We start from the raw sequence: 18,864 nt of genomic DNA, 5'->3' as shown, positions 1-18,864 counted from the left end.
CAAGGGAGAGCAGTTCCGCAGGCATGTTTTGCAGCTCTGGATTTACCTCCCCTGCACCATATTTTGACCAAATTAGTCTTGTTTTTTTCCACAAAATTAAAGAACCAGGCTCGCTTTTAACAACAACACAAAGTCTTTGTCTGTTGCCGCTGTTGAATATCCGAGCAGTTCCCTTCACTTGAATGTGGAAATGATTATGGAGTGCCATATGATTATCAGATATAGCCTAAAGTGGGCTCTTAAATGTTGTTCAATGGACGATCTCAACTAATTTCAGAAATTATGGGAAACATGTAAGTTTTCAAGTGATTACCCTTGTACCTTACCCAGTACTTGTTTGAAAGTGGTAACAAAAATGCTCAATTTCAAGTGCCTGTGTTTATAAATGAATTATACCTATAGTTGATGTGATTCCCACTCCCAGCCTTGGTCAAGATACTAAAAATACATTTGGGCTATAAAAGGCACACAGACTCAACTTGCTTCGCAGTGTGAAGTTGTTCCACCGACTGTAAAACACACCTAAGATACTGAGGAGTTGTTTGTGTTTATTCTTCTGTCAAGGTTTCCCTTCAATAATTGTTTCTGATTGCAGGAGCTTTTGAACTGGTGCATTACCATTAACTGCCGTTCTAAGATTGGCGCTATACCTGTTCAAAAACACAGCATGGCAAACTCTTCAGCTTCTGGTGATGCTGCTTCTGTAAAGGTGCGTTTGTGTGTGTCTGTTGATCTGTACCATATACCTCTTTGTGTGTATGCGTGTGAGTTCGCAGGTACATATATGTATATATATGTATACATGTACGTACGTGTGTGTGTGAAATACTAACAAGCAAAAGAAGACATATAATAGCATGAGAATCAATCAATCAATCAATATGAGGCTTATATCGCGCGTATTCCGTATGAGAGGTTTCTTCATTTTATTGTGTTTTAAGTTCGGCAATTTGTCATACCAAAATACATGTAACTACAGTACAGAACAAAATTTGTTTATGATATATATATATTCTTTCCTTTTTTTTTTGCTCCCAGTGCCAGCCACCAACAGCAGCTGAACTGGAGAGTCGCAATGCTCAGATCACAGCGACCATCTATGGTCAGTGTATTGGGGACGCCATTGGTCTGCTTACGGAATTCCTGACCAAAAGTGAGGCAAAGAAGGTCAGTTCTTTTTCTTATACAATTTCTTGAGATTTTAACTGTCAGAGTCATCTTGTGGTGAGAATTTTGTGTGCCACTCAGTTTTTACACTGCCATGTTGGCAGCATGACGTCGTCGTCGATCTTCGTTTGTATTTGTGTGTTTCCAAGTCCCAAGACTTTTCCTTGAAAGTCAGGATCTTTATCGAGCGCACCAGGTTTCTTTTTGCACACAAGGATGTTAGGATTCCATAAACTAAGACTAAGAGTCTGCACTGAACATTAATTGACACTGCATGGGTCTCGCCTCAAACCCCAACCGATAGCGAAGAACTGGTTACGAGCCAGCGTGCTACCGATTGAGCTACGGACCCACTATTTCAGTGCAGTTGAAATGTATTGTAGATGATGTGTGTGAAGAATTGCTTACACAGTCAAACTTGCCCTGGCGAACACATCTTGATGATGACCGCTTCAAAGAATCTTTCCTAATTTTTCTCTTTTTCAATACAATACAATACATCTTTCACCAGTGACCAACTGTTGATTGGTTCCTTGTGTGGTCGTTATAGACTGAATCGACTGTACTTTCTTTTTTTACATTTTGCTTCTGATCATACGCATAGGCCTTTCAAATTTCATAAAGATGAAGTGAAAGAGCTGGGGTTGTTTAACACTTTCGTGACGGGATGCGACTATATTAGTAATAGCGCTGCAACGCCCACGGACGGGAAGCGACTATTTTAGTATTAGACATACAAGGTACACGACTCGTGATTGCTTCCCGGTTTTTGAAGCTTGCAAATAAATTGAGTTGTTTCCCTTGATACACTTGGCGTCCCCTTCTGCCATTTGCAAATCCGCCTGATTTGTGTGCGTTTTTGAGGAAAAAAAATGAATCAAAGGCGAGCCTTGTCTCGGGAGGAGATTCTTCGGATGTTGGACCTAGAGGATCCCGTAGAGCATGATTCGGACGTATCGTTTTCGCCTCACGAAAGCGATACAAGCAGTGAATTGATTGAAAGCATACTGACTTTTAACATTGTGACATGGTATGGTACCACAAATGTTAAAAACAAAGCTAAACTCCACCGCATTGTTGCGACGGCTAGCAAGCTTGTTGGGCAACCCCAACGACAGCTGACCAGTCTCTACGAAGCTGCCATTAAGCGGAAAGCTCTCAAAATTGTCCGTGATCCGATCCATCCTCTCAACCCCTGTTTCGAAATTCTCCCTTCAGGTAAACGTTATAAGGTCCCTTTGGCACGCAAAAACCAGTTTAAAAAGTCATTCCTGCCTTCTGCAGTCACCATTTTAAATTCTTCTCGCATCACGTAGAGGCTGGTCGGCTGGGAAAAAACAAACAATGTGTACATGTGAAGGTGTGTGGGAAATATTTGTAATGTGATTACTCGGCTGTGAAACCCAACTCCTGTGATATGAGAGGGTAAATTTACATAGTGCAATATCATATTTGATTGTATCCCTTTTATGTTTTATGTTTTATGTGTGTCGTCCTATACAATTGTTGTTATAATCGTTTACAGGCAGACAGGGTGTGCCGAAGAAAAATTTCCATTTTTATGTAATATTTTAATGGACAATAAAGTGCTGTTATTGTTATTGTTATTGTTGTCAAAGTGAGGAAGAAACAGTCCCGTTGTTGCTAGTACGAGTCGGCAAACTACACGTGGTTGGCGGTGATACTGCTAGACGAACATGTATCTCGGAATCGTGCAGGAGCTATGGGGGCGTGGCAGCACTGATAACAATGGATGGCTGGAGCCTTCAAATCCTTTTGGAATTGTTCATAGGTGTACAGTTGGTACTTTGTTGTGAAAATGTGACTTATATTCAATATGGATTACCTAGACATCATTTGGTGAGTGTTAGATCTACAGTTTTGTTTCATTTGAGTCAGGATGCTGTGAGTGAATGCGTGATTTGCTTGTTTTTTTCTTTGTACTGTCTCCTTATTTCTGTGTACAATGTTAACAATATTTCAGCTAATTCATAGGTTTTACACCTTGTTTGGTTATAACATTATTTATAATACTTTCTGTTAAAAAATAACTTTTAAAAAAAGCAGTAGAAAATAAAACACACACAAAAAAACGTTAAAAAACACAAATTATCCCCCTTTCACCCCCCTTTCACCCCCCTTTGCTAAAACAAATCGCGTGACAAACTTATAAATAGCACGACTGAACTGGGCATCCATTTTTGAATTAGTACACACAATTTGGTGGTGATTGGACTTAATTCAAGCTTGCTAGACAGATTTCTTTACAGTTACTGATTTTTGGGAAGTTTCTTGGTGGCAAGCTTGGGCAGGCAGGACGTAAACGCCGTGGCAGTGCTAGTCACAATAGTGTTAACATGAATATAGATATATGTGAAGTTTTACTGTGGTAATTAAGCGATCGAGTGAATGCAGCCAAAAGCTTATCAGTAATCTTTTATTTTCCAGAACTACAAGCAGAAGAGTTTGGAATATGGCATGAAGATTCCAGATTTTCACCGCAGTCGCTGGCAGGTTGGCGATTGGACGGACGACTCTGACCAGATGCTGCTCATCCTTCTCTCGCTTCTTGACCAGAGGGGAGAGGTACAGACATGTTTTATACAATGTACCTGTCCATTGACAGTAACATACCTCTACTGAGGGAATCAATCTTGCTATAAAGTTATATCTAACCCATCAGGAGAGTTGTCTAAAATAAATGTATGACAATGTCACGGGTATAAATCCCACCCGTTACAGACACAGGTCAACTGTATATGCAGAGTCAGAGACGGTATCCATGTCCCACCCCGTGTCACCACAGTGGCATGTAAAAGACCTCAGTCATTGTGCCATAAGTGCAGGTGGCTGATTACACCTAAACACACACGCACTTCGTAGCGCGACTCTTGATGCTACTAGCTTTTCACTGGGAGGAATTAGTGACCCAAATGTTAGGTAAAGTAAATGAAATTAAATATCTGTCACTTGTGACAAAAATGAGGCAGCACTGTTGCAACTTGCACTTTTCAGTTTCTAGCTTTTAGGCCATTAACAGATTGACTGAATGTTTTAATATTGCTTAAGTGGCTGGTTTTCTTTTCCTTCAGACAGATGTAAAGGACTTTGCTGGGAGGTTGAAGAACTGGATGCTGCATGGTTTTCCAGAGTTTGGCGACCTGGCAGGAATGGGCATTGGAGCAACAACAAAGGCTGTACTGGGGAATGCTTACTTCAGAGATGACCCTCAGAAGGTATGATGATTTTCAGTTATTCGTCTCATGGTGAACAAATGTGTATCTTTTGAACAAGCAGCAGAACACATACATGTATGCATTTATATATGCACACCTATGCGTGTATGCATAGAGACCACATACTCGTCCATACATTTTTGCTCAAACACACCAAATGCACACACATGTTTATGATAAACACCATACCCATCAGTAGCTTTACACAAAATAGAAATCGAAAGAAGATCTACTTATTCACCCAAGTCAAAACTGCTTTATGAAAGAATGCATGCTTATTTTGAAAAAAAAGCGGGGCTTTGCGATTTTTTATGTGGAATCAAATCATCGTGACTGGATTTGTGTTTCCGAGTACAACGATTGTAAACATTCACTCTCAAAGACCCAATTATATTATCTTACCTTACTTGCAATTGTGACATGAAAGATCAGAGAGTTGACACCTCAGTCGTGTTATTTTCAGGTGGCGTATCAGGTGTGGGAGAGAAAAGGCGGAAACATAGCGCCCAACGGTGGTGTGATGCGGACGTCTGTGGTGGGCACTCACTGTTGGTGGGACACCAGCACCGTGGTGAAAAATGCCAGAGACTTTGTCAGCTGCACGCACTATGATCAAAGGTACAGTGGAACCCCCCTCTTAAGACCTTCAAAAATCAAGTCTTAAAAGGGAGGGAGTCTTAAAGTGTAGGTTTATTTATAGAGGTTATCAATCAATCAATCAATAGGACGCTTATATCGCGCATATTCCGTGGGTACAGTTCTAGGCGCTCTGCAATGATGCCGTGTGAGATGAAATTTTATACGGCCAGTAGATTGCAGCCATTTCGGCGCATATTTACCTTTCACAACCTATTATTCGAAGTCACACGGGTATAGGTAGACAATTATTAACTGTGCCTAAGCAATTTTGCCAGGAAAGACCCTTTTGTCAATCGTGGGATCTTTAACGTGCACACCCCAATGTAGTGTACACGGGGGGTGTTCGGACACCGAAGAGAGTCTGCACACAAAGTTGACTCTGAGAAATAAATTTCCGCCGAATGTGGGTTTGAACTCACGCTGACAGCGGCCAACTGAATACAAATCCAGCACGCTACCAACTGAGCTATGTCCCCGCCCCATGGTTATGGATAGGTCTGAGAAAACTGGGTCTTAAAGAGGGAGAAGTCTTAAATTGGGGGGTCTTAAAATGGGGGTTCCACTGTACACGAATATCAAGCCATCTTCTTCCAACGACCTGTTTGTTCTCAAGTGATCAATGTTTTAGATTAATCTGTTTGAGGGATCCCAGACTTAGTTCCAACCATGTGGTTAGGTTAACAGGATTTATGAATGGTGCACATGTGTTGATTGTTATGGTTACTTGATACAGTTCCACCGGCCTTTGCGACCACCTCTCGAAAGTGACCACCTGCCCATAACAACTACCCCTAAGAATCCCAGATGACTTTTTTTCTAAATATAATTCACCTTTTCATAGTCACACCACCTTTCTATAGTGACCACTTTGTGTCGGTCCCTTAATTGGGTGGTTGTTATAGACAGGTTCGACTGTACTACGCTTTTGATTTTTATATAGATTTGTGTTGTTGATTATTAGTAGTAGTACAGTAAAACCTCCCACTAACGACCTTGAAAATGTCCAGAAAAATCGGTCGTAAAAAGGAGGGGTCTTTATTGGGAGTTTGGGAGGTATACGGTTTTTTTTACAGGGGCAGCAACTGTTGGGCAGTTCAGTCTTGAAAGTTGTGTCCCTTATCCTATTTTTGTTCCCATTTGGAGAAGCATGATGAACGTGCATACACCAGCGCACAGACGGGCAGACATAACACACACACACACACACACATACACGCGCGCGCCTGCTCTCATAGGTAAGACTAACTCGGTGATTGACCCCGGGTAAGAAGGTCAGTGTCTGTAACCTGGGACAGGAAGAGTTTCCTCTCTGACATCAAAGGAGACCTGCCATTGGTAAAACTTGCTCATTGGCAAGTATGGGTCATTGACCCCAGGTTTCAGTTGGTGAGCACACACTCACAAAATAGGTACACAGCAATTCATTATTGAGTTGTGGCTCTAACTGCCCCTACCCAACCCCTCCCATCTCCTTTCTCCCCCCCCCCCCCTCCCTCCCCCTCCCCTCCCCTCCCCCCTACTTCGAGGGCAGTCCTTCCATTGTGACAGCAACTGAATAGGTGTGAAGATGACAGCCGTGGGCCACTTGACTTGCACGCACTACTGACTACAGACTACCACCCCTGAGTCTTGATGCGTGACTAATGGCGTGCGTGTTCCGCGTGTGCTGTGTAATTACGCTCACTGGTTAAAAGGTAAAAGTCGTTATTGACCCTAAGTTGGTAGGTCGGTCGTCGGAAAAAGGAGGGCGTCGTTCTTGGGAGGTTAGTTACAGTGTGAAAAGCATCCGTGCCGAGAAATTCGGTCGGCAAAAGGAGGGGGTCGTTCTTGGGAGAGGTCGTTACGGGAGGTTCCAGTGTAGTATTATTACATGTATTATTATTATTATTATTATTTTGTTGGCTGATTTGAGTTCGGATCCACAGACACTCATGTTTCTCTGTCATAAAATTAAAGACCGCGCTGTTTTAAACTCATGGTGCTATGTTTGGTGGACCTTCCTTGACAGATTAGATCATTACAACAATGCCTGTCTCACATTTTATAATACAGTGGAACCTCCCTTTTAAGACCTTCAAAAATCTGAGAAAATCAGGTCTTTTAAAGGAAGGAGTCTTAAAATGGGGGTAAATTTACAGATGTTATTTGAACAGAAAGTCCGAGAAAACAAAGTCTTAATTACTAAGGAGGGAGTCTTAAAATGGAGGTCTTAGAAGGGGGTTCCATTGTATCTGTGACAACAGTGCTGTTGGTTTTGACTCATACTGTATTTGTCATGACAGATGCCAGGCCTCTGCAGTGTCGGTGTCAGTGTGCATCAGCCTGATGTTACAGCGACAGCCGCAGCATCTGGACAAGAAAGGGAAATACAATGTGGATCAACTCATCAAAGATACCTTCAGCATCGCTGGGCAGTGTTTGAAAGATGAGGAAGATGTGGGTACAAAACACAATGAAGGCTCTTTGGGTTGTTTTTTTTACAGTGGAACCCCCTTTTCAACACCCCCCCCCCCCCCTCTCCTCCCCACCCCACCCACCCACCCAATTGAAGACTTCCTCCCTTTTAAGATCCTGTTTTCTCAGACGTTTTGTTCAAAACCTCTGTAAATTTACCCTCATTTTAAGACTTTTTTAAGACCTGATTTCTTCTGATTTTTGTAGGTCTTGAAAGGGGGGTTCCACTGTAATTGCAAAAGTTGTACTTCCTGTCAATGCATGCTTGTCTTTTTTTTTTCACTGTTACAAAAATGCATTAACAATAACATGATCTATCACTAGCAGATTCTCTCGACCTTTTTTTAGTTTTTTCTTGGTTCAAATGACTGGCAAGGTGAATTTTTATCTGTCAAAATGTCAGTCATTTCAATCTTCTCCAAACCACACTTTGCGACATGGGTAAATGTACTTTATTGGCTCACGTAAGTGTAGCCTATGCGATCGTAACTTTGTCTGTCTGTGCGTTTGTGCGTGTGTGTGTGTGTTTGTTTGTGCGTGTGTATGTCTGTGGTAGAAACTTTAACATTTCGTCATTTGAAGACGTCACTTTATGACGTAAGAGGGTTAGACGTCACGCGAAGGAATTACTGAAAGTCTCGGTCATTGCATTGTTATTTTGAGCGGGCCTAGACTAGTTGGCAGTCGTGTCCCTGTAAGTAGGCTACATGCAGACAGACAGATCTAGATCTAGTGTCTCGCTTTCTTGCACAGTGTCACCTATGCTTACTGTGTGTGTGTGTGTGTGTGTATGTGTGACGGAGTGATTGAGTTTGTGTTACTGTTTGTCGATTTCTTACGTGAGCCTTGAAGGCTTCGCCTCTTGTTTTGAGGATACTCTCATCAGAGAGACCTTAGATTACACATACCACTGGAACTGGAATGGGTGATCTACTTCCATAATATTATGTAAAAATTGCTTGTGAACAATGATTGCAGAAAAAGTTGCTATGGCAGTATTTGAGCTGCAAGAACGTGAAAGAATTGGAGCTAGATGACGCAGGCAAGATCGGCTTTACATACAAAAGCATGGGTGCTGGTTTCTGGGCCTTGAAACAAGATGATTTCAGAAAAGCCATCCAGAAGGTCACAATGCAGGTAATTATGTGTGTGTCACAGTGTGTGTGTGTGTGTGTGTGTGTGAATCATCTTTTTTTCTGAGATATGAGGACTCACAAAGGGAGATATCAAGCTTTTGCTATCTTAATTGTTTTGGCTTTTGTTTGTTATGTTAATTGTTATTATATTGTCTTCACAATGCAAGTATATTTATTTGTTTTGTTGTTCTTCTTGCTGTTTTGTTTTCTGTTTGCTTGTGGGTTGGTATAATTTTGTTTGTTTTGTGGTTGTTTGTTCCAGTGATTTTTTTTTAATTTTTATTACTTTTTATTACTTTTTTTTACTTTTATTATTCTCTTTTTGTGAAGTTTTTTTGTTTGTTTTTTTACATGTATATATGCTATACATTAAAGGACATATTTTGTTTGTTTTGTTTGACAAACTTGTTTTTCTTTTCTACTTGTTTATGTATGCACTTTTTTTTTATGACAGAATGTGTCTAGATGCTACATGCATCTCACAGTCAGTGTTTGTTTGTTGTTTCAATACAAAAGTAACCTTTTTGTTGACTGCTAGTTACTGTTTGTTTTGACGTGTCATCATAATTATGGTTGTGACAAGTCTTTTCTCCTGAGCGATGCACTTCTTGGATTTACAGAGGAACTCCTTTTTTGAAAATCGGTTATTTTATTTAGATCTTCAGTTCATAACCTCTGTGAATACAGTATAACTTCGTGTACACTACATTGAGGTGTGCACGTTAAAGATCCCACGATTGACAAAAGGGTCTTTCCTGGCAAAATTGTATAGGCATAGATACAAATTTCCACCAAAATACCCGTGTGACTTGGAATAATAGGCCGTGAAAAGTAGGATATGCGCCGAAATGGCTGCGATCTGCTGGCCAATGTGAATGCGTGATGTATTGTGTAAAAAAATTCCATCTTACACGGCATAAATAAATCCCTGCGCCTTGAATATGTGCGCGATATAAATTGCATAAAAAAAAATTAATAAAAAAATAAAAATAAAAAATCCCTGCGCTTAGAACTGTACCCATGGAATACGCGCGATATAAGCCTCATATTGATTGATTGATGTATTGTGTAAAAAAAATTCCATATCACACGGCATAAATAAATCCCTGCACCTTGAATATGTGTACGATATAAATTGCATAAAGTAAAAATAAAAAAATTAAAAAATAAATCCCTGCGCTTAGAACTGTACCCACGGAATACGCGCGATATAAGCCTCATATTGATTGATTGATTGAGTATAATCGAAAATTTCTAAGATAAATTTTCATTTAATTAATATACTTACTCAACTCACATAGTTAGCATTAACTTCAGTTTATTGCTTAGGTATTGAAGTAGTACTCTACCCTGGTAAAGGGGGGAGGAACCCCCAAAAGAAATAAAGTCCTAAAGGACGGGAGTTTCCTCCCCTAGCTGCCGCCCGCGCCCTCTATAGGCCGCCCGCGCATGCGCGGATCCCGCCAACAGGCGTCATTCCCCCACGAAACACACACCCATAACACATAGAATGTTAGCGGGGAAGGTTGGGAGGGTATAAGATATGTGAGTTGAGTAAGTATATTAATTAAATGAAAATTTATCTTAGAAATTTTCGATTCAATAACATATTCTTACCTCAACTCACATAGTTAGCAGATTGCACATAAAGGCGGTGGGATACTCACATTAGTCCCTGGGAAGAATCTGGCCTGCGGCAACCATTGCTGGGAGGCAGCTCGTCCCGTCCGGCCGAGTGCTCGCAATGTCGCGGAGGTAGAAACTCAGGAACACGTCCTGGGATGTCCAATAGGCGGCTTTGAGTACGTCCGCCATCCTGCCAGACTTGAGGACTGCAAGGGATGTTGCCCACGCTCGCGCCTCGTGAGTTCGAGGTGATCTTAGAGGGAGAACTGACTGCCCCCCCCCTTGTGTCTGCCACCACTGATATGCGAGCCTAATGAGTGTGGAAGACCATCTGGTGAGCGTGGTTTTCGCTATGTCCTTATCTCGCATTTTGTTCAGCGAAAAGAAAAGCAAATTTTTGAGAAGCTGATCTGAGCGGAGCTGTGCGGGACAAATAAGCTTTAAGTGCCCGTACCGGGCAGTTCGAGAGATCCGGATCACCGGGGGCTAAAATGTCCCGGAGAGGCCGGATGGAGATCACTGGTGAAAGCTGGTCCGGTTTTTGGTTCTTTGCAAGAAAATCGGGCCGAAAATGCAAAGAGATGGAGCCGTGGCTTTCAAAGGCGATGTCGCGGTCTAGGCCAGAAAGACCGTGTATCTCACTACCTCTTCGCGCCGAAGCGAGCAGCATTAGCATGAGCGTCTTTCGCGTAAGGTTAGAGAGGCTAGCGCTTTGTATTGGTTCGAAGGAACTAGAGCGCAAGAATTCTAGTACCAGAAGCACATCCCAAGCCGGGACCGAAGTCCTTGCCGCTGCAGAACTGAGGGCCGCGCCCTTTAGCACACTCGCGATGACTCCCCCGAGGGAGATGGGGGAGACAAAGATTGGGAGGCGACGCGAGAATCTCGTGGCGAAGAGGTCAATCCTCGGGCGCGCTACTTGCGCCCAAAGACGCAGGAGCGCAGATGGGTGATGGTCCACTCCGTGTGGAGGACCCGAGAGGAGCGGCTGAGAGCGTCGGCCAGGACGTTCAGACAGCCGGGCAGATAGCGAGCTGAGATCAGGATCTGATGGTGAGCACACCAAGAAAGGATCTCGCAGGCACGAGTGGACAACAGCTGAGACCGAGAGCCCCCATGCTTGTTGAGGTAAGCAGCTACCGTCGTGTTGTCGGTATGGATCAACACATGGTTGCCCTGAAGGGCAGAGACAAAATGCTGAAGTCCCAAGAAGACTGCCTCGAGCTCGAGGCGGTTGACGTGCCAAAGCTGCTGCTCCGGGGACCACCGACCGGAAGTCGTGAGTGTGTCCAGGTGAGCTCCCCAGCCCTTCTGAGACGCATCCGAGAAGAGATGCGTTGAGCGAAGAGGTAGCGCTATGGGCACTCCCTGCGTGAGCCAGGCAGAATTCATCCACTGAAGAGTGGTCTGCCGAAACCAATGCCCGAGAGGGATTTCCACATCCCACCCCTGTGAAGTCGGGTTCCAGGCTGAGCTGAGGGCCTCCTGAAATGGGCGCTTGTGTGCCCTGTTGCCCCGACAGGGAAGCCAGAAGGACCTGCAGCTTGTCTATGCGACGCTGCGTGGGACGGACTGTCCATGCGCATATGTCGAATACCAAGCCCAGGTAAGAGAATGTCTGGGAAGGCGACAACTCGGATTTGATCTGATTGATCTGAAAGCCAAGAGTCTGTGCCTGGGCAAGGACAAACTGGGTGTGCTGGTGACAAAGAACTTCTTGGTGGTGAAGGATAAGCCAATCGTCCAGGTACACCCTGAGGCGGACGCCGTGCAGCCGCACAAGGGCGCAGAACTGGCGCACCACCATGGTGAACACCCAGGGGGCGAGAGAAAGCCCGAAGGGTAGGGCTCGGAACTGGAACACTCGATCTCCCCAGACGAAACGGAGCCACTTCCTGTCCGCCTCGTGCATGAGGATGTGAAAGTAGGCGTCCGTCAGGTCGACGGACGTCACCCAGTCGCCGGGGCGAAGCGCCTCCCGGACGTCTGCAGGAGTTTCCATGGTGAACCGAATCTTTCTCAAGAAGCGGTTCAGGGGAGAGAGGTCCAATACGGGGCGCCAACCTCCGGAAGCCATGGGCATGACGAAGATTCGTCCGTAAAAGCCCAAGGAGGAGTGGTCGAGAACCTCTTCTATTGCCTGTTTGTAGTAATAGGATGATCTCCGCTTGAATCACCTCTCGATCGCAGGGGCTGACCGGAAACCGGGAGTTGGAGGGCGCTCTGAACAACGGGGCTTTGTCTCCCTGCCAAGGGAGACGGAACCCCGATCGAATCACCCCCTTGATCCAGAGACTGTCCGTCCGAGACAGCCAAGCTGGAAAGGCCCGGGAGAGGCTGCCCGCCACCGAAGGGGTGGAGGGCGGGGGGGGGGGGGGGGGGTGACTGGATCGGGGGTGTATCATTGGGGGTGGGGCTTGCGCCCGGACCCCCGCTTCCCAAAGGAAGGCTTGCGCTGGTAAGGGCGGGGCCGTGCGCCGCCCCTTCCGGCGGGAGGAGCTCTATGCCCGAATGACTTGGCAGGTGCCGGAGCAGGACCGCGTGGTGCTGAGTCCTTATTCCTTCTGCTGCTCTGTTGTTTGAGTGCAAGTTCGGACAACCGAACCACCTGCTGGTCGCGGGCTTCTTCGGTTTGCTGGCGAAGAGCGTCCAGTGACCGAGAGCCCAGCAACGCCCCTTCCGAAAAGGGAGAGACTCGCAAAGAGTCCAAGGTGGCTCTGTCTGTCAGACGAGAACCGTGCAGAAAGGCTTCGCGTCTCCAAAACACAACCTGAGAGTAGAGGCGCGCTGCGTTAGTCATCTGGGTATCCGTGACTTTCGCGAGAGCCGCCAGTAGCATGGCCGCGTCGGCCTCCACTGCATCATCTCGAAACTTAAAAGGATCGATGGATGATGAAAAAGCTCTCGTCAACGAGCGGATGAGCGTCTCCGCTAAGGATGAGAGCTCGAGAGAGGAGCGTCCAGTCTCCTCTAACCCCAGGAGACTCTGTTCTGTGCAGACAGAGGATCTCTCACGACTGTAGCCGTCGTGCCGCAGGCGAGCTAGTTCCGGTGTCACCGGAAGTGGTGCCTTGGGCAAAGAGAACGAGGAGAGGAGAGAGAGGGGCTTACCCGGAAGCCGCGATTTTCTAGAGTTGGCTGGTAAGCCGTTGCCTGTGTGTGCCGAAGCCAACCAGGGCCGATCAGAATCGGGAGCATTGCCATGAGCGGCCAACAAGGGGAAGGGAGATGCAGGGTCAGCACCCAACACCTGAGCCATGGCGAACGACACCGAAGGCGATTCGAGAAAACGAAAACGAGCCTTAGTGTCACCCGCGGCTGCGAAATCCGCCCAGGCGGAAGGAGGAGGAGCGGCAGAAGCAGATTGGGCAGAAACGCCTTCAGGGAAGTACCGTGAAGTGACCTCAGCGGCCAACTCCAGAGTAGGTCCAAGTTTGCTGGGAATCCACAAAGGTGGGTCAGATTCGGAGCGCTCGTCCTCAGCGTCCATTTCCTCCACATAATCTTCCTGATCGCCCTCCACATAGGAGTCCGGGAAACCGGAAACCCACGCCTCGGCAGGGGAGGAAGTGGCCAAGGTCGGTTGGGCAGAGCTCGGAAAAACCAGAAATTGCCCAAGGACGGAAGTGCGGGCCGCCGGAACCGAAAAAAACGGAACCGGAAGTCGAGGCCGGAAGTTGGTGTGACGCCGGAGGCGGAAACGCAGGGTCGCTGCCACCGAACACGCCAATGCGCTGACCTCCACCGGAAATGCTTGCTACGGCACAACCGGAAGTGGAGGGCGACAAAGCGGACGCCGGAACCGTAAAGACGGAACCGGAAGTCGCGGTCGGAAGTCGGTGCGACACCGGAAGAGGGAAAGCAGGGTCACTGCGATCGAACACTCCAGTGCGCTGTCCTCCGCCGGAAGTGCTAGCCACAGCACAACCGGAAGTGAAGGACGACAATCCGAAAGACACAGGCCGATGACCGCCGACAGGACCCTCCAGGCCGCAACCGGGCAAGGAAGGTGCTGATGCCAACGCAGGACCCCCCGAGCCACGAATGGGCAAGGGAGGTGCTGCTGCCTGCCCCCCAGAGGCCGGAACAGTCGAAGCTGAACACAGGGGCGCAGGCTGACGAGCGGCGCCGCTCCCCGGCACAGGGAAGGACGACAAACCGAAAGACACAGGCCGATGACCGCCGACAGGACCCTCCAGGCCGCAACCGGGCAAGGGAGGTGCTGCTGCCTGCCCCCCAGAGGCTGGAACAGCTGAAGCTGAACACAGGGGCGCAGGCTGACGAGCGGCGCCGCTCCCCGGCACACCCGCCACAGGGGCGGAATGCAGGCGAGGAGAAGCCGTCCTAGACCCCCGACCAGGGGAAAAGGGAACGTGAGAGCCCCCAAAAAGATGGGAACCCCCACCACCGCCATCTTCCGCCGAAGTGCTAGCGGCAGGCGGAGCGGAGAACGCGAACTCTCCTGGAAGGCCAGGGGAGTAAGGCAAGAGACCGGAAAAATTCGGCCCGATGTCGGCCGACGTGATGGTGGCCGAAGGCCGAGTCCGTGAAATCGACGGGACGTTAACCGCGCCGTGCTGCGAAATCGACGGGACGTTAACCGCGCCGTGCTGCGAAATCGACGGGACGCTAACCGCGACAGGGCGGGAAGCGACCGGCGAGAGAGGCACGCTTTTATCAGCCGCATGCATCGACTGCAGATCCTGTTTTAGCGTGGCAAACATGGCTAGCATTTCTTTACGCGTGACGATCTCGCTAGGGCGAGGAACCGGTGAGCGCGAAACCGGTGAAAAGACCGGTGCATGAGAAGTTGAATCAATGGAGACTCGCGCGGACTTTTAGTCGCGGGGTCGAACACCTGCACGGAGGATTTTTCTGGCACGGCTGAAGGCTTAGTCGTTGCGGAAGAGTTCGGCGTGCGAGTCTTAGCTTTAGATTTGGATTTGTCTTGCTCCTTCCCTGAGAAGGGAGGAGAGAAGGAGGCTTGTTCTTAGCTTTGTCAGCCATTGAAAAAACGAATACCGACACGTGGTGATAATCGCGGCGAAATTCGTAAATTCTCGAAACGAACTCGAAGAAAACTCGAATTCGAAGAACGCGTCGAAGAAATAAAGGAACAATCTTACCAGAGACTCTGCAGAAACCAGGACAGATGGCCTTCCACAAAAGGCCAAGAGAATAATCAGAGTACCAACGACACACGTCTGAACAATAGTGTTGAAGTGGGTGGAATGACGCCTGTTGGCGGGATCCGCGCATGCGCGGGCGGCCTATAGAGGGCGCGGGCGGCAGCTAGGGGAGGAAACTCCCGTCCTTTAGGACTTTATTTCTTTTGGGGGTTCCTCCCCCCTTTACCAGGGTAGAGTACTACTTCAATACCTAAGCAATAAACTGAAGTTAATGCTAACTATGTGAGTTGAGGTAAGAATATGTTATTGAACTGAACTTCAAGACTCGATCCCTCCTTTGATTTTCTCAGATTTTGTTAATGTCTTACAAGGGCGGGGGTGTTCCATTGTACTACTGTACACACAGTCCTTGATGGATTAAATTTCACTGTCCGTTTCAAAACCTACAGACAAGTATGTAATACACTGTTTTAATGTATAAAACAAATTCTGATGCGGTTAACTTGCCAAGCAGCATATTTGGTTACGTTTTTGAAATGACCGAGCTTGCTTTATCTTTGTAGGGAGGAGATGTCTTGTAAATAGGCTACCAATGTTTTTGATATGATGATGCTTGTTTTTTTCAGGGAGGAGATGTATAGGCTACCAATGTTTTTGATATAATGATGCTTTGTTTTTTTCAGGGAGATGTTTTGTTAATAGGCTACCAATGTTTTTGATATGATGCTTTGTTTTTTCAGGGAGGAGATGCAGACAGCAATGCCTGTGTGGCAGGCGCTATGCTGGGTTGTAAGCTGGGGATGGACAAGATTCCGAAATCATGGAAATCAGGTCTTATACACAAGGACTGGTTGGACCAGCACATAGAAAGGTTGATCTCTCTCTCTGTATCACACACACACACACACACATGCACGCACACACTTCGGCCAGGCATCCAACTAAAAACATTTCTCTGCAGTAATGAATGTAGTGTATTGCCTGATGTTCCCCTTTTTGAAGACCTTTGTGTATCTATTGGTAAAAATAGGTTTGTTAGTTGCCAAAGTAATTGCCTCATTAATTAATTATCAGGGAGTGTATTCGCTTTTTTCTGTTTTAATTCAAAATCCTTGCCATTGCATTCTGTAGTTGCGTATCCACCCACCCCCTCGAAACCTTTCTCATTGCACGAAAGGAATATTGTTTTGGTGTTTGTTTGCTATAGTCTTCACTATTGTTGCAGAATATTAAAGTGAATGTGACATGGTTTGCAGGTGGCTCTCCTTACAGGCAGAAATGGCAACAAAAAGCAGCACTGTTGAGTAATCCTCGCTCACCACGAAGCATGCTGCAGGCATGCTACAAATACATGCAAGTTTGCCTGTTCATGAAACAACCACGATGACGTGCTGAAAAAATACAGTTGAACCTGCATTGTCTAAGACTGCCTCATTTTTAAGACCCTATTTTTTAAGATTTTCTGTTGATAAGGTCTGAAAATGTGCATCCATTTTACCACCCCTCTGACAATTGGAAACTCTGACTTAAGTCTTTGCCAGGGACACCGCAACAGTGACCTCTGTCAACCTGCTGGAGGGTAATTAACCTATTTCACAATTTAGGTTGTAGGATGCACAGTATGGCAAGACAGTTATAGCCAGATCCCTGAAGAAGTTATACAGCAGCCTGATAGCTGTGCAGTGAGTGGCCTTATTTTACTTGAATAATCACAGTAGGTGTCTAAAGAAGAAACCAAGAAAAAAATGTAGACAAACAAAATTGAAATCAAAAGGTAGTGGTGGTTATATTATGAAGTTACTGAATGCAAGCGTCATTAGCGATGAAAGTTGGCTTCAATAATGGTTGCAATCCTTGAACTATATTCAATAATGTGCAATGTGTGGGTTTTCACATCATGATAAGTTATGATTTTATATGTTTTGAAGGCAAATTGTGTAATTGTGTGCATGAGGTTTATATGTTGGTGCATCGCCCTGTTACAATATTCAGGCGATTTAAATTCAGCTCACTATTATTATGGCTGTAATCCTTAAACTCTGCGGCAATGTGCAATCTCTGTGTTTTCACATTAGTATAGTTATGATACATGTGTTGAGGGCGACTTATGTAATTTCATGCATGATGTTTGTAATATGTTGACAATGACTGTTGATGCATGGTTAAATAGCCTACCTGTGTTTAAAGTTTCTGTGACTTTTTTTAATTGCATGTACATGTATCGTATGTATTGTATTTCTGCCACTGTTTTTTATCAACTATAATCTTTATTCTTTGTATATTTATTTTAACATTTTGTACAACATTGTTTATTAGTCAGCTCAGGGATCAAGCAACAACAAAAACACCCCCCGCGGGTTAAGGGGAAGAATTTACCCGATGCTCACCAGCATGTCGTAAGAGGCGACTAACGGATTCTGTTTCTCCTTTTACCCTTGTTAAGTGTTTCTTGTATAGAATATAGTCAATGTTTGTAAAGATTTTAGTCAAGCAGTATGTAAGAAATGTTAAGTCCTTTGTACTGGAAACTTGCATTCTCCCAGTAAGGTAATATATTGTACTACGTTGCAAGCCCCTGGAGCAATTTTTTGATTAGTGCTTTTGTGAACAAGAAACAATTAACAAGTGGCTCTATCCCATCTCCCCCCCTTTCCCCGTCGCGATATAACCTTCGTGGTTGAAAACGACGTTAAACACCAAATAAAGAAATAAAGAAAGAACAACAAAAACACCACATGACTGGAGACATTTTAAAATGTACTGTACATCTGATGTTTGTTAATTGTTATAAACGTCTGCCTCTAGTTTTTTTCTTACCGTACTTTCCGGGTCATAAGGCGCGACTTTTTTCCTCGAGTTCGACCCCTGCGTCTTGTATAACGAAGCGTCTAATCCCACATGTTTCAGCTACTAGGTACTGCCCTGGCCAAGTTTCCTCGAGCTCTCAAGCCACCCAGCTATCACAATAGACCTGCCTTTGATCTGGCCGCACACACAGATATTTCCACTCTGTTAAACTCGGTCACTGCCCGGTCACTGACCCCGGTGCAGGAAGTGTTTCCTCTCTCAGATATGACAGGGGAACCACCTCTCATGGCAAAAACTGGGTCATTGACCCCTGGGAAGAAGGTCGTGTCTATAAACAAGGCCACCCAGCTATCACAATTGACCTGCCTTTGATCTGGCCGCACACACAGAGCACAAACATTTCCAGTTTGTTAAACTCGGTCACTGACCGGTCACTGACCCCGGTGCAGGAAGCGTTTCCTCTCTCAGATATGACAGGGGAACCACCTCTCACATATTTCCACTCTGTATTCTTCCTTTGATGTGCAGCTTATTTTCATTCTTCCACGGTTTGTTACCAGTATACTTTTTTGCGTCCAATGGGTGACTGGATTACAATTTTTTTTAAAAAGAAGGGGGTGCGTCTTGTATAACGAAGCGCCTTGTCACCCGGAAAGTACGGTACTTGAA

The 18,864-nt window shown here is 45.8% G+C and overlaps 1 protein-coding gene across 1 annotated transcript; it reads left to right on the top strand.

Annotated features, from left to right (window-relative positions):
• Positions 1 to 33: 33 nt before the first annotated feature.
• On the top strand, positions 34 to 17,483 carry LOC138964850 (ADP-ribosyl-[dinitrogen reductase] glycohydrolase-like). The gene is made up of 10 exons (XM_070336902.1): positions 34 to 293; positions 596 to 709; positions 1,039 to 1,167; positions 3,616 to 3,753; positions 4,260 to 4,403; positions 4,867 to 5,021; positions 7,325 to 7,478; positions 8,475 to 8,633; positions 16,128 to 16,258; positions 16,644 to 17,483. Exons 2-10 carry the CDS (start codon positions 668 to 670, stop codon positions 16,693 to 16,695), a joined length of 1,104 nt encoding a protein of 367 aa, XP_070193003.1. The 5' UTR covers positions 34 to 293; positions 596 to 667; the 3' UTR covers positions 16,696 to 17,483.
• The last annotated feature ends 1,381 nt before the right edge of the window (positions 17,484 to 18,864 follow it).

This window comes from Littorina saxatilis, linkage group LG4 (genome assembly GCF_037325665.1).
Source record: "Littorina saxatilis isolate snail1 linkage group LG4, US_GU_Lsax_2.0, whole genome shotgun sequence".
In the NCBI taxonomy this organism is placed as follows: Eukaryota; Metazoa; Mollusca; class Gastropoda; order Littorinimorpha; family Littorinidae; genus Littorina; species Littorina saxatilis.
Note: the sequence above shows the minus strand (reverse complement) of the source record. Positions and strands in the feature narration are given on the sequence as shown.

What these genes read in the sequence shown, in the direction of transcription:
- LOC138964850 (XM_070336902.1), top strand. Translation starts at nt 668, where the DNA reads ATGGCAAACTCTTCAGCTTCTGGTGATGCTGCTTCTGTAAAG. An exon ending in GTTTGAAAGATGAGGAAGAT is followed by an intron (nt 7,479 to 8,474) that starts GTGGGTACAAAA and finishes CAATGATTGCAG; the next exon opens with AAAAAGTTGCTATGGCAGTA. An exon ending in TCCAGAAGGTCACAATGCAG is followed by an intron (nt 8,634 to 16,127) that starts GTAATTATGTGT and finishes TTGTTTTTTCAG; the next exon opens with GGAGGAGATGCAGACAGCAA.